Source organism: Apus apus, chromosome 8 (assembly GCF_020740795.1).
Source record: "Apus apus isolate bApuApu2 chromosome 8, bApuApu2.pri.cur, whole genome shotgun sequence".
Taxonomy (NCBI): domain Eukaryota; kingdom Metazoa; phylum Chordata; class Aves; order Apodiformes; family Apodidae; genus Apus; species Apus apus.
This window is the reverse complement of record NC_067289.1, coordinates 13,337,848-13,352,194: the sequence shown is the minus strand read 5'-3', so window position 1 is coordinate 13,352,194 and position 14,347 is coordinate 13,337,848. Positions and strand designations below refer to the sequence as shown.

Sequence of the window (14,347 nt, the reverse complement as noted above, 5' to 3'; positions counted from 1 at the left end):
GCATCGTGACACCAGATGTATCTTCCAAGCTCATCTCCTTTTTGCTGTCTTACACTGAGGACGATGGCTCTGTGCCACAACTGGTATTCCATGTCCTGCTTACTGTCTTCAGCTTTCTTAAACAGCTTTTTTTAAATTTTGAAAATCATGTTCATAGAACTTAAAGATCTCTGGCAATCTCAGCGGGATGGACCATGAATGGCTTAAGGGATGTGACTGAGCACCATTCCCATGGCACTATGACTTCCCTACCTCTGCAAAGGCAACCTGTGATTATGCCAGGAAGAGAACCTCGACTACAAATACTAATTCAGACTGAAAATACACTGCTCTTGTCTCATCAGCTAGACTTTTTTCACTTACACCATAGATCCAGTTTTTACATCCAGGCACACCTAACTCTTTGTTGGTGGGAGGTTTAATTTTTACCAGCAGTGCTGGAAACTGCATCTCAGATAATTTGTGAGGTTCTTTTCACCTGGGGTGATACAAAAATGGGAAACATCCTCCCCAGTTAACTGGGCATCTCGTCAGCTGGACTAAATAGTGAAACATACTACTGAAGGAAGGTTAACTATTTTAGTCTCATATGTTGTTAATACAGCAACTCAAGTAGACCAGCCCAGTCTATCATATGCTGGATACACCTTTTCCCATATTTATAGCTAAGATGGCTCTATTGGTAATTTTTTCCCCCTAAAGCCTTCTTGCTACTATAGACTTGAGGTGTGCTTTTAAGATGGCTCCTGAATCTCCTTTACCTGCCTGTAGAATGGGGTGATTATCCTATCCATCACCTTTGCCATTTAGAGCTCCTTTTGTACTAAAGTTACAATATAAATATAGAACATTACTGTTGTGTAGACAGAAGTTGTTAAAGGAAGTCAATGGAGCAATATGTTTTTATTTCAAGTTTCTTATCAAGCACTTATTGTGACAACTGTGACAGTATTCTGGATGATGTATGATGTGAGTCTGCCTTCTGCCTGTTACCGAGTTCTGTGCAAAGTGTAAACCGAGTTTGAAATGAAGATCCACCCTACCAACAAGCAGCACGCGTCACGTTCTCATGCTTGGCACTCGCGATGGGGCAGCAGCGTCGGTCGCAGCTCACGATCCGCCTCAGGCAGGCCCGGTACCCGGGGTCCCCCATGGCTGGCGCAGCAGCCGCGCTCCGTGCCCGGCGCGGGAGGAGCCGGCGGGCCCCGCTGTGCCCCGCGGCCCGGCCCCGGGGCCCGCTCCCCCGCCGGCTCTAACGCTCAGGTCTTCCCGCGCTCGGTGCAGGGAAGCGGTCCGGGTTTCCTTCTCCTCCTCGCCGGGATCCTGCGTCGGCTGCGGCTCCGCAGCTGCCTCCCGCTCAGGGCTGCGCTCCAGGGCGGCCTCCCCGGCCCGGCCCGCGGGAGCGCGGCCAGCCCCGCGCCCGGGCGCCGTCCTTGAGCTCCCCGAGGAAGGCGTCGCGCAGGCGGATCAGGCGGGGGCCCAGGTCCCGGGCGGCGCGGCGGGCGCCCAGCTGCCCGCGGGTGATGGCGGCGACGGTGAGGCGGGCGGCGGCGCGGACGGGCCGCGACTCCGAGAGCTGCTGCACCAGGCGCGGGTGCCCGAGCAGCGCCAGCAGCGCCCGCCGCAGCGCCATCCTGCGCCGCTCTCGCGAGAGCCGCCGCCGCGCCCCGCCCGCTCTCGCGAGAGCCCGAGCCCGCCTCCCATTGGCTCCCCGCCCCGGCCGCTGGTCGCGCGGGCAGACGCTGAGGCGCGGGGCGCGGGGGCCGCGGGGCGCGGGGGCGGCGGCGCCATGTGCTCCGGGGGGACGCTGAGCATCCTCCGCAGCGACTCCTACGCTGACCTCAGCCAGTACCGGGACCAGCACTTCCGGGTGAGCGGGGCGCCGCCGGTGCTGCTGGGGGCGGGGGCCGCGCGGTCGGGCGGGCCCGGGCCCTGTTGCGGCCCTGCCGTGAGGTAACGCTGTCGTTGCGGCTCAGGGGACGCGGTACGACCAGGAGCGGCTGCTGAGGAAGAGCTCCACGCTGTACGTGGGGAACCTCTCCTTCTACACCACAGAGGAGCAGATCCACGAGCTCTTTGGCAAGAGCGGCGACATCAAGAAGGTCATCATGGGGCTGGACAAAGTGAAGAAAACCGCCTGCGGCTTCTGCTTCGTGGAGTATCCTTCTGGGGGCCCGAGGAACAAGTTACTTAGTTGCTAAGGTGTCTGAGAGTCCTGAGCAAGAGAGGGCAGGCCTGTCCTGCACGTTGACTGGGGTTTACTAGGTTGCTGTCACTCTGCTACTTCAAGCCAGACACTTTTAGGTAGTCTCCACAGTAAAAGTGTATTCTCTGAGCCCCAGTAAAGAAGGGTTTCTTTTCACACGTAAAGTTGGTTTTGGTATCTTGCATCCTTGTGATGTGTTGGCTCCTTTGCTTGCAAGTCTCTTTGAAAATAATTGTTATTGGTTCCAGTAAACTCGCCAAAATGGTGAAACTTTGCAGCATGAATGGAGCATTCATGGGGCGTCTCATTCTTTTTTTGGTGCTAGACCTTATGCTTTTAAGGGTGAATGTCATGAAAGAATTTAATCCAATATATGCATTTGTACTATGCTTGAATCCTGGCACATTGTTCTGCTTCACTAGCAGCTTTCTCAGCCCACATAGCTTCATAAAAAGCATTGCTTTTTGAAGTAAGCTATCAGGAACCTGATTCAAGCAAATACTTGGTTTGGTAGCCCATTGGAGACTGTTCTTTTTTCCTTTTGTTGCAAGTAGAACCGTAGGATTTTTCCATTAACCCATTCCCAAGGTATTATGCAAGAGGAGATGCTGAAAATGCAATGCGCTACATCAACGGAACCAGACTTGATGACAGGATCATAAGGACCGACTGGGATGCAGGATTTAAGGAGGGTAGACAATATGGACGTGGAAGATCAGGAGGCCAGGTAGGTCGTTGTGCAGTCCAGTTTTTAAGGAAAACATTCATAACAACTTTGGAAACAGCAGTTTAAGAGTTATTGTTTAAGATAGTACTATATGTTCGTGTGTAGGGCATCTTATCAATGATGATGTTATCTAGTAAGAAGAGGTAACTTCATATATTTCACTGAAAGTACTTTCAGAAACTTTGGGAGATAATGCTTATAAATAAGCCTAGAAAATGTAAGACTGGAGAACACAAAGAACAACACTTAGCTTACCTCAGGTTGAGCAAGTAGTAGATACTGAAGCACGAGAGCGGCCATCCTCACCTTGGCTGTCCTCCTGGATATGATTAAAAAGGAAATTGGTCTGTGCTGTGTTCTGGGCTTCTCCATGATGCACTTCGCCTTCTGTTTTGTCAGTCGACTCCTTGTGGCAACTTACATTTTGTGAACTCGGTTTGGCTATATTCTGATGGTGTAATAGTTTTTGAGAAATTGTTTCTTTGTCCTTACTGGACTTTCCCTTTTCCCTCCTTCTTAAGGTCCGAGACGAGTATCGGCAAGACTACGATGCTGGAAGAGGTGGCTATGGCAAAACTGTTCAGTGCCAGTGAACAGTGAATGACTCCTCAGCCTTGCAGGAGATCTAGATCTACATTGTAAATGTTACAAGGCACAAAGTAGGTCTGTTGCACACAAATTTATGTAGCTAGAGATTCACAGAAACTGCTCTCCATGTTCCTGTGATCACGTAGTGTGTTCAATATCTCTTTATGTTTTAATACCAGGATCCAAAGCATTGCAGAGTACATTAATACAGAGGACTTGGGAGCAAGGTTTTAAGCACTAGTGTGGGTGAGGCTTTGGTGTCTTAATGCTGCTGGAACTCTACTAAAAGGAAGAAAGGTTTAATGGTATGGTGCTTTTTTTAAGGGTAAAACTTGATTATTCTGTCACTGGGTTTTGTTTACATTCATATCACAGGGTAGAGAGCGGCAATAAAAGAGGCTTGGTTTATGTTTCAGAAATGAAAGAATAAGGTGAAGAGCATGAAAAAGAAGGGGAATTTCTAGGGACATTTTCTAGTTTCTAGGGAAGTTGTAGATTTTCTGGGGTTAGTCAGTTAACATCCTTGTACACTGATGCTGTTCCTAGCACACCTAATGAACAGCCACAATAAGACCAAGTCAGATTGATGAGCTCAGGAATCATGAGGAGCAGGCCTAGCAGAGAGCAGAAAACAGACTCTTGCAGCTTTCTGTGAAAGATAATGTGATTGCATGACTAGGTGATACAGAACCATTTTGCTTTCTGGGTTACAGAGAACAGCAACTGTAAGAATTACAGTAGTAACTACTGGAGTAGTAGTATTTTGCTTCTGCCTCCTAGCTCTCCACAGCCTTAATATTTGAGGAACAGTGTCTTTCCTGTGCCTGCAGGAGTAGTACAAAGCCAAGTTCTACAGGTACCCCCAAAAACAGGACTTTGAGGAACTGTGTGTATAGTGAGAAATTTGTTCTCAAAATAATTTTCTATTGGAGAAACCTGATTTCAGATAAAGGTAAAAATTTAAAAAGATGAGTTTTGGGAGAAGCCTTACTTTCTACTGAGCATGTGGAAAGATTGGGAGAAGAATTGCAGGACTGTATAGATTTATTTTTTTTTTTTCCCCATCTGGATCTTATTAATACTGATGGTTTATATGACAGGATTTTCATGTACTCCAGACTTAGGAATAAAAATAATTGGTCATCCCAAGATCTTTGAAATTGAGCTGCTGAAATGAAATAGTTTAAAATAAACTGTTATAGGGCTTTGGATTATTTTTTCTCGACTATTGAGTTCTTTGGAAATGGCAATTCATCAAGTTTTGTCCAAATACCTTGTTGTCCATGACTCCATATAAACCTTCAAAATACCAGGTATTGAAAAGTTGATCTTTACTTACTGAAGGTATTGTTGGAAATCTTGATGTGTTTCTGGTGCACTGTTTGTCACAACTGTTACTGTAAATTGGAAATACAGTGAGGTAGAACAACTGCAATGAGACTCTGCTTACTTAGGAAGCAAGGTTTTGGCTGGGCTGTGGGTTTTTTGGCACGTAGAGTAAAACTAGATTTTCCAGATGCCTTGGTGGTGGTCTGCAAACTAGGCTTTGAACAAAGTTACCTTTTTCTACCTAGTACATTTGCTTATGAGTTTACAGCCTGTAATTGCTCTAGGACACCCCTGAAGTTTACTTTTCCTTGTATCAGTTTTGTGTACAAATTTGTGTTTCCAAAACTCTTAAGTCACTTTCAAATAAAGCTACAACATTAAAATGTTTTGTTATTTTTTTTTAACTGAATCAGTGAGAGCAAGGAACTATATTCAGACTCTTGTCCACATCCTTTAGTGTCTTTTAAGATTGAGATAATGAGTATTCAGTTCTTGAGTGGATGCTGAAAGATGTTTGGGTATTACTCTTCATTTGGTTACATTTTGGATTACATAACAGAAATTAAACTATTTATTGATACTGAAATGGAAATGAAAATGGTGTGTAACAAGAATTTTTCAAGATGCACTTTCTTATAAAAATAGAGTTTAAAATTTGTTTTTTTATTGTATGTGCTGCAAGGCATTCTCAAATGAAATGGAGTTGATAAGTTTTTTCCTCAAAACCGGTCACACAGATCACTGTCTTTGCTGCATAGTTGCAGTGTGTATGAAAGCACTTTGTTTTAGAGTAAGATTTTTCTGTTTTGAGAGAGGTTTCAATCAAAATGGGATTTAGAAGCCTATGATAAATCATGTGAAGTCTTAGTATGTCAAAAGTGCATATAGAGGAAATTGCTTGAACGTGGTTTGATTTTTTGCCTTGGCTAATGGAAGTTGTGCGTGGCCCTGCTGAAGATAGTGCACAAAAAAAGTAACTTAATTAACTCCTTAAAACTTCACCAGAGTCGTCCTTCAGCTTTCTTACCTGCTAGTTCATTGTGAGTAGGTTCTCTTGAAAGTGTAAGTTCTCCCATTATTTTCTAACATTCACACAACAGTTTGTTGTGATTATATGTGTTTTCTAAATACTTGTTCATCATAATTATTTACTTCTATGGAATTGTATCCATAAAGAAATACAGCGGCTAAGAATATGAATGGAAGCTTAGATACTCCTTGATGGAAGAGAGGTTGCTAGAAATTAAGGCAGTGAGAGCTTCAGTTTCTCTCTCAGGCTCTCATGCAGGCTCATGGTGGGTTGATTCATGTGCTTCTCTTAGGCACGAATAGCTGCAAATAAGATCAGTATTCACAGCATTTGAGCCTTTGTATTACAGTGTAAAATCAGTAGTGTGTACATTGGAGCACTAAAGATCTTCATTTTCAATGACTGACAAAATAATCCCTGTTGCCAGGGTATCCTGCAGCCTAGTGTCAGGGTGATCTTTGTATTAGTCAGGTTACTTACTGTCCTATGCAGCAGCAGAGTTCCTGCTTGAGGTCTGAGGCTGCCAGTGCAACCACTGTTGGTGTTAGTGTGATGGTTCTTTCTACACAAATGACTCTGAAAGACAAAATTGTTAATGTATTTAAGCACAGATCCAACACCTCGTTTTCCATATCTTGTTAGATGGGGTACTTGTGAAGGTAAAAATTGATGAATAACAATTTGACGTGTTTTGTGCAAAGGCTTTCATCTATACTGTCAAAGAGAATACTAGTCAAAGGAAAGCAGTCCACCGGGACTGGACATCTAATAAATTGTTTTCTGTCTGAGTTTCTAAAGCACAAATTGTACCTTAGACTATGGATTGAAAAGAATTGGTGTGGACATTGCTCTTTGGGATTTCTGCTCCTAGCTGACTGTATTTGGTACTTTCAGGTAAATGTAGGGCCTAATACGACTGTCGGGGAAGTACCAATGAATTGGGGAAGACTGCAAAGGGAAGCATCCTGGACTTCAAAATTTCTATCATGTGTGGGAAGTAATGGTCTAATTTATTAATTGCGTGCTTTCATATTTCTCCTGCCTGTTCTCATCTAAGTAAGATTTTGCACAAGGGATTGGATATACTCAAGTGCTGCTCTGTAGTAATACACACAACTCCTGCTCTCCCTTTTAGGAAAACAGGATGGTGTAAATGTTTCTCATAGCTCTGGGCAGAAGGTGTCTCTGCCCTTGTCTGACAAAGACCAGTTTTGAGTCCCAGCTTGTGACTGGCAGGTGTTATTTCCATTACTGCTTCATCTCTTTCTGTTCCATGTAGGCAGAGGAAGGCCATTCAGGGTTGGCTGAGTTTGTATCCCAAAGTTTCAGTAATGGTGTGAACTGAAAACAGGCCTTGCTCCTTTCTCGAAAACATGTGCTCTACCCAGACTGGATGAGAAGCCATAGTAAAGGAAAGGGATATTTTAATTTTATTAATTTATTATTTTTATGCTGAGGTAAAAGGCTTCTACCATAAAGCCCCTTTGGGGCTGATTGAACAGTGGAAACTACGAGAGCTTCTTCCACTTCCAGCCACAGCCAACAGCACTGCACCAGGAGGTAACACTGAAGTTTAGGTTAACCAAACTGATAATGAACTTGTCTATTCCAGCACCTTGTACAGCCCATAAAGTTTACATACACACAGAGTTAGGACTGTGCACTTAAAGCATCTGAAGTTCCCAGGACATAGCTAGTCCTGATCAAGTCTAGAGAACAAAATTTGAGAGAAAAATGCATAACAAAAGTCTTTCATTGTCACCTACATATGTAATTTACTCTAAGCTTCATCCAGAAAGATCTCCAGCTACTCCTTTCATAATGCTTAACAGTTATGTTTTATTTTCTATAAGCAATATTGGATCAGGATTGAGCAGAGTTTTCTGTGTTCCATTCTAATTTCTGGGTAAATGATCTAGGTCTCAAAAATCCATAAATATACAGTATTTGGATGTCAAGACCACATAATTTCACCCAATGTCTCCATCCCAAAGGTGGAAAGGATATAATATGTCCCTCTTCTTTGCAACACTTACTAATTAGTAAGTTTAGATCTGACACAAAATCTTTCCCTGTAGCAGAGCCATGAAATTGGAGTTTCTAACAGCCAAGGCACAAGTATAGTGCTAGATGACTCCCTCTAGTGACTACGAAGTTAAGTGGCTTTTATTTTCTGACAGGGCAAAGAAGGTTGCTGAAAGCTGTTTTGTGCAGCTTGCTGCATGTCATACTGTCTCAAAATTTTCTTTATGCTGTAAATATGGTCAAAAACCTAATTTTCATAAGTAGACCATTTTTCAGAGTGGAGGCACCTAGAAATCAGGCTTTGTAGGTCTGTAGCCTGTCGCTGTTTCTCTTCAGCAACATTAGTTGTCTTTTATAGGTAAGAATGTATTAAAAATACATTGTGTTTTGATCTGAAGCTCACGTGCAGGTTGAATTGCTTCAAACTGCACTTGTTTCAGTTTTCTAACTTTATTGTATTTCTTTAAAAGAATGGACTTATTTTATATTTGCCACTTTGTATTTTTTATGGGGAATTTTTCTGACATAAGTAAAAAGAAGCATTCCTAGTCTGTTAGCCATAGTATGATTATAAATGGTGCTTTTTGTTAGTGTTTGATTTTCTGTAATAAGGCTGTTTTGCACTATTTTAGTACTTTTTTATTAAAACAAAGCAAGAACCCTGTCAGCTTGTCATGCTGCCACAAGATGTCATGAGAAGCCATGTCTCACTTTTAAGATGCACGTGTTCTGCCAGTCCTGGCAGTCAGCTAATGGAGTGGTTGTTCTGGAACAGTGTGTTCTGAAAGCATCTCTTTTCACCAGACATGCAATCTCAATTTTTTTTCACTTTTCTTTCATTTTCACAAAAGTGACTAGTGACCAATTAAACTATCTTCTAACATACCTTGAAGCAGCAGAGGCAAAAGCATCTGGAGGTTTCTGAGATGTAGCCTTTTTACACTAAGCATTGAAGAGCTGAAAGGTTCTGTGTGTAGTAACTGTGATTGTGCACGTTGGCAAAGGACTGATTTCTGGTTTGGTTTTAGTTGTTTGTTGTTTTTTTTTTCCCCTCTGAATTCACTCCAATAAGAGGAGAAACGTTTCCAGGAACTGCAAAAGTACTTTTTCGCATTAAATCTGGGAATGTCCCAAAGTCTCTGCATTTTTGCTTCTGCTTTTAATTTTCCAGCTGAATTTCCTCTTTGAAATCTATGTATTAGCTTGAAAAAGCCTTCAGGCAGCACTTTTGCAAAGTTCCATCCACATAAATGTGAGGAGAAGGTGTTGGGTGTTGTCTAAGCTGTGTATCACTACAATCCTAGGAAATTAGTTTCTTCATGATTTTCAAAATAAATGCCTTAACCAAGTCCAGTGCAAGTATACTGTAATAGGGCTTTTTAAAAAGCAAGTTTTAATTTTTTGTAAATTCTGAGTTGTAGTGGATTCTCGAATTTAGAAACATATAATGCAAATTACTTTAGTGTTAAGAAATTTTTTAAAAATTCATGGTTTGTAAACACTTTTTCTTGCTGAATATATTGTTGCCACAACTGCTGTCATAACTTACAGTAGAGATGTGAGAGGCTGAAACTGCAAAGGAGTAGTGGTGACAAGAGCTAGAAATCAAGTATCGCTTTCTATCCAGCCTTCCATTTAAATGGAGGGAAGGTATTCTACATTTATAAAGATTATATTGCTGCTTTTCAGACATGGTATAAAGATAGATATTGAAAAAGGGAAAGTATAAAACATTGTTGTGTCGTTAGGAATTCCAGTTCCATTTGAACAGGGCATGTTCTATTTATGATCTTTAAAGAAAGCCTTCAGGTCGTGAACAGCATTTCCATTTCTGGAGAAAAATGTAAGAATAGTTTAGTGAAAGTGTATAAAAGGAACATTCTCTTTTGAACCTTTATTCATTCAGTTTCTTGAAGAAATTCAATTTCGTTGAAGAATTGGTAGAATCTATGTGAAAAATAACATAAATAAGCCCTCAGTGAAATTCCAGTATTTTTTGCATTGTTCACAGTTTAGTTTTGAGTGAAGTAACTGTTGATTTCAATAGGCCTGAACTCATTAGTTGAGTGTATTACAAGCAGGACCTGCTTCTCCTTCCATTTACTCCAGGGTGGGTGACGGGTGAATTCACAGACCTTGTTGACATTATTGTGCATAGACTGAGCAAGAGAGTGGGTGAAGAGAGGAGCTCAGTTTCTGGATTGGAATATACTATGAAACTCAACATTATACAGTATTTCTGCTAAGTGTGTTGAGCACTTCTAAAACTTAAGGTGTGAGGTTATTATCTTTATTCACGTATATCCCATGAACAGGGATGTTAAAGTATCAGTGAAAAGCAGGTTTTTTGCATCTACTGCTCCATTTACAGTTTCATAATCTGAGAATGGTGCATGTTTGCAATGTCAAAAAAGGGACCATGGTGATGAGTCATGATGCAGCATACAATGATGTCAATGCTGTGTCACAGCATATTTGTCTTATGAGTTCTGTTTGTAATTTTAAAAAGTTACTAGCATCTCTTGATTTTTGTAGCAGATTGATTAGATTATGGACTGACTGGTAGGAATAGAGATGCTCTGAGCTCTGTCACTTCCGGACGTGAACTGGTTGATTGTTGTGACTCTGAGCTGTACTCTTTGGTCTCTCTCTCTCTTTGTCAGCAGCAGCACAGGAATCTGTAGGGATCACAGCCATTACTTCTGAACCATTTGCCTTTTTCAATACAGTCTTTTATGCTGGGGAAAAATGGCTGAATTTATCAATGTATTAAAGCAAAACATTAATATTTGATTTTTCCCCATGAAGCCAGGAAATTGGAAGTTGGTTTTCTATTAAAGCAATATGATTCATACTTTCCTTGAAGAGCTTCAGAGTTAAGATTCTTAGGTCTTCTGCTAAATGCAGAAAGGAACCACTTCAGTGTTTGCCAAGAAGCTGGGGTGCTTTGTTTAAAAGATTTGAAGAAAAAGTTTTAGATGTTTCTTGGCTAACCTGTATGTATTTATTTATAGTAAATTCCCTATTTTCTGTGGTAGCAAAGTTTACTGCAAGAGCCTGACATCCTTCCCGTAAAGGACAGAGATGCAATCCCATTCTCAAAAGTGGCATTTGGCTGTTTCCTTTCCCCTTGTGGTAAAAGACTGTATGCACCTGTAATGCAGCTGTTCTGAGTGCAGTGGGGGGAACACGTGCCTCACTGCACAGCCCAAATCTGTCCTTGGAAAAATGCAAAGTGACAGGAAGTGTTCTGAGGCTTTATGTCAGTAAAGCAGAGTTCAGAGCAGGCTGAGTTGCAAGCATAGGCTTAATTTCTAGCACAGTTGTTGAGGCAGGTGAACCAGTATCATAAACAAAACTTTCCTTCTCTGAATTACCACAGTTTGTCAGCAGCTGCATGAGAACTTTGGGCAGACTTGGGAATATCTTCCCCAGAAGCACGTGTAACTCTCACACAACTGTCAGGACTTGCTGTACTTCAGTCTCTTTTGTGTGTGAATGACCTGCTTTATATATTAAAGAATTAAGAATGTGCATAGTGCTGGCTTTGTTGGGCCTTTGTGACTGTGATCTGTACTGAAGGGACATCTCTGTGAGTGGTCTGGTCTCTCCAATATCACCTCTGTGAGACCTGGTGTGTCGACAGTGTGTTATCTTTAAAACACTTAATCAGCTCTGAGTTCCCTTTGAGTTTTGGGACACTGAAATGAATTGACTGTTCTAATGTATTTAGCTAAACAATAGCTTAATGTGAGGAAGGTGGTACATTTTTTTATGTGATTCTTAACCAAGAAAACAAATTGGTCCATTTCTATATATCTAATTAAAAAAGCAATATAAATCAAATTGGAAAAGCTGAAATTGTTCATCTCAGTCCTTGGCTGACCTCCATCAGGCAGAGATTAATGTCACAGGATCACAAAAAAGTTTAGGTTGAATGGGACTTCTTCAGACCACACAATTCAATCTCCTGCTCAAAGCAGGGTGACCTAAAGCAGGTTGCCCAGGGATGTGTCCAATCGATTTTTAACATCTCCAAAGATGGAGACTCCACAACATCTCTGGGCGACCTGTTCCAGTGTCTGGGCACCTGTGCAGTAAAAAAGTCTTGCCCTGTGTGCACCTGCAGTTTCATGTTCTTTAAATTGTGCTCATTACCTCTTGTCCTAGTGCTGAGCACTGCTGGAAAGAGCCTGGCTCTGTCACCTTTAAATTCTCATACATAGACCCTTCAGAGCCCTCACTTCTCCAGGGCCAACAGTTGCAGCTCAGCCTCTTCTTGTCTGACATGCTCCAGTCCCTCCATTGTATTTATGACCCTTCATTGAACTTGCTGCAGTGTGTCCCTGTCTCTTGTACTGGCAAGCCCAGCCCTGGACCCAGCACTCCAGATCTTGCCTCATCAGGCTTGGTGGAGGAGAAGGATCACTCCCCCTCACCTGCTGGCACCACTCTGCCTGGGGCAGCCCAGCACACTGCTGGCCTTCCTTGCTGTGCCTGAGTGCTGCTGGTATTTTTGATAGAGCCTTCCAGTCCTGACAAACTTCCCAGGTGTGTCAGGAATGCAGAGTTACTCCCCTGGTTTTTCATAGCTTAAAAAAAAAAAAAATTATTATAGTTAAAAATAGCCATCTATGCTATGAAATTGCAGTGTGGGCTTATAGTGTTCACACTGAAGACTTGGCTTAAACAGTGCAATTAAAGAAACATCAAAACCACAGATTGTGAGGTGGGGTCTATTTATATTTTAACATTGGTAAAGTATTTACTATTCCTTTATTGATTTGGTTTTAAAAAGCAAGACAAATACTCAGTTTGGAGAACACTGGAAATTTTTCTTAGGGTTAGAAAAAAACTTCACTGTTTACAAATGTCAAAATGTACCTCTGTCATCCATTTATGTTTTAATTTCTTTTCCTATGTCTCTTCTAGGTCTCTCTAAGAACTATTTCATAAATGAGAAATTGCCTCCAAATAACTATTTCTACTATTTCTATATTTTTTGAAAGTGATGTGGTAATTTGAAGCTTTGTGACTTGTTGCTGAACCTTTGCTTCCTCTCCGTGTTTTCTTTCAGTGTCTCTGCCCTAGCAGATTACCTGCTAGCACAGTGTCCTTTCCTACTTAAATTTCTCCCATATATTCTTTGTTTCATGTTCCAAACAGATGATATATCGCATTTATTTGCTCTTCCTCTCTGCATCTATGTAATTTGACCAGAGGTGCTAGTCAGTGCCTTTTGTGGAGATGGCACAGAAAGGCTGTGTATCACTCCCTTGCTGTGATGTGACTTTGTGAATGTCAGAGTTACCAAATGTGTGCCATATCCTGCCTCGGAGTCAAAGTTTTAAGTTAACTGGGGTGTCCCTAAAACTGGGGAGCTGCCAAGTGCCATGACTTGCCCCTCAATGGTAATTGTAATTGTGTCTTTGGTTGCCTGCAGTCCCCCAAAAAGCCATCCTAGTAATAAACAGGGCTAAGTATTGACAATTCACCTTCAGTTCGTTGTAAGGCCTGTGGTATTTCCCGAATAATACAGTGATAGTCAGGATAGTCCCTGGGTGGTTGTTAATATTTAGTTAAAATTAGCCAAAATATTTTTTATTTTGAGTAATTTATTTTTCTGACCCTTGTGACATGTTTGGTGCTGGCCAGTATGTTCTACTTGCATGCTGTGCTATTTTTAGTAATGCTGATTATCCTTCTCCCCCTTCTGTTGCAAAACAGAATGACATGTCTTTTTACTGGTACGTGCTACTTTCACACATGGGTTCAGTTTCACCAGGGATCAAAACCAGGTGGATCAGTCGTGTGTGAGGACTAGTATAATCTGAATGCTGCTGGGCTAATTTGAGTGGGCTAGTGGATGTGTTCCTTTCTTTTTCTCATACTTGTAAATGAAATTGTGAATTGAAAAAGTGAACTGGACCTTGTCTTTCCCTCCACATAGAAGAGGCAAAAAAAGCAGAACGCTTAGTTTTTGACAGGTCTGAATTTGTTGATTTTTCTTGAGAGTGCCATTTTCTTTGTAAGATGCATTTCATGGGCTGTTTTGAGTGTATCAACTAGGCACCTGCCAGAAACAGTGCTAATTCCAGGAGCACCAAGGGACAGTGGAAGTCTCTGTTCAGAGCTGCCAGCAATGGCAAGGAGATCAGCCAGGTTCTGTGTTGACATAAGGTTTTCCCCCATCTTTCTGCAGAGTGTGTCCGATATTAGCCAAGCTCTAAACAGCTTTACTAAAAGCCAAACACATTTCCTGCAGCTGCGTGAGGAAGCTGCCCAGAGTGGCTATTTATCACTCTTACTCACTCTGACCCAATCTGTCCCGCATTACCTGTACAGAAAATTGATTGGGAAAGGGGAATTCTTTACAGCTTCTTATGAAAGGAACAGTTAATCATTCATCACCAGACTTAGTCTTTATGGCTGTTTACGATTC

General features: G+C 42.0%; 2 protein-coding genes across 2 annotated transcripts; one reads left to right on the top strand and one right to left on the bottom strand.

Annotated features, from left to right (window-relative positions):
• Positions 1-884: 884 nt before the first annotated feature.
• On the bottom strand, positions 885-1,644 carry NCBP2AS2 (NCBP2 antisense 2 (head to head)). Its single transcript, XM_051626252.1, has one exon. It carries the CDS (start codon positions 1,631-1,633, stop codon positions 1,358-1,360), a length of 276 nt encoding a protein of 91 aa, XP_051482212.1. The 5' UTR covers positions 1,634-1,644; the 3' UTR covers positions 885-1,357.
• A 94-nt stretch (positions 1,645-1,738) lies between these two features.
• NCBP2 (nuclear cap binding protein subunit 2) lies at positions 1,739-5,233 on the top strand. Its single transcript, XM_051626874.1, has 4 exons — positions 1,739-1,870; positions 1,977-2,158; positions 2,795-2,933; positions 3,455-5,233. Exons 1-4 carry the CDS (start codon positions 1,790-1,792, stop codon positions 3,524-3,526), a joined length of 474 nt encoding a protein of 157 aa, XP_051482834.1. The 5' UTR covers positions 1,739-1,789; the 3' UTR covers positions 3,527-5,233.
• The last annotated feature ends 9,114 nt before the right edge of the window (positions 5,234-14,347 follow it).

Bases quoted from the DNA above. Each gene is read 5' to 3' on its own strand.
- NCBP2 (XM_051626874.1), top strand. From the start codon at position 1,790: ATGTGCTCCGGGGGGACGCTGAGCATCCTCCGCAGCGACTCCTACGCT. The intron at 1,871-1,976 runs GTGAGCGGGGCG...GTTGCGGCTCAG, and splicing joins ACCGGGACCAGCACTTCCGG to GGGACGCGGTACGACCAGGA. The intron at 2,159-2,794 runs GTATCCTTCTGG...CCCATTCCCAAG, and splicing joins TGCGGCTTCTGCTTCGTGGA to GTATTATGCAAGAGGAGATG.
- NCBP2AS2 (XM_051626252.1), bottom strand. From the start codon at position 1,633: ATGGCGCTGCGGCGGGCGCTGCTGGCGCTGCTCGGGCACCCGCGCCTG.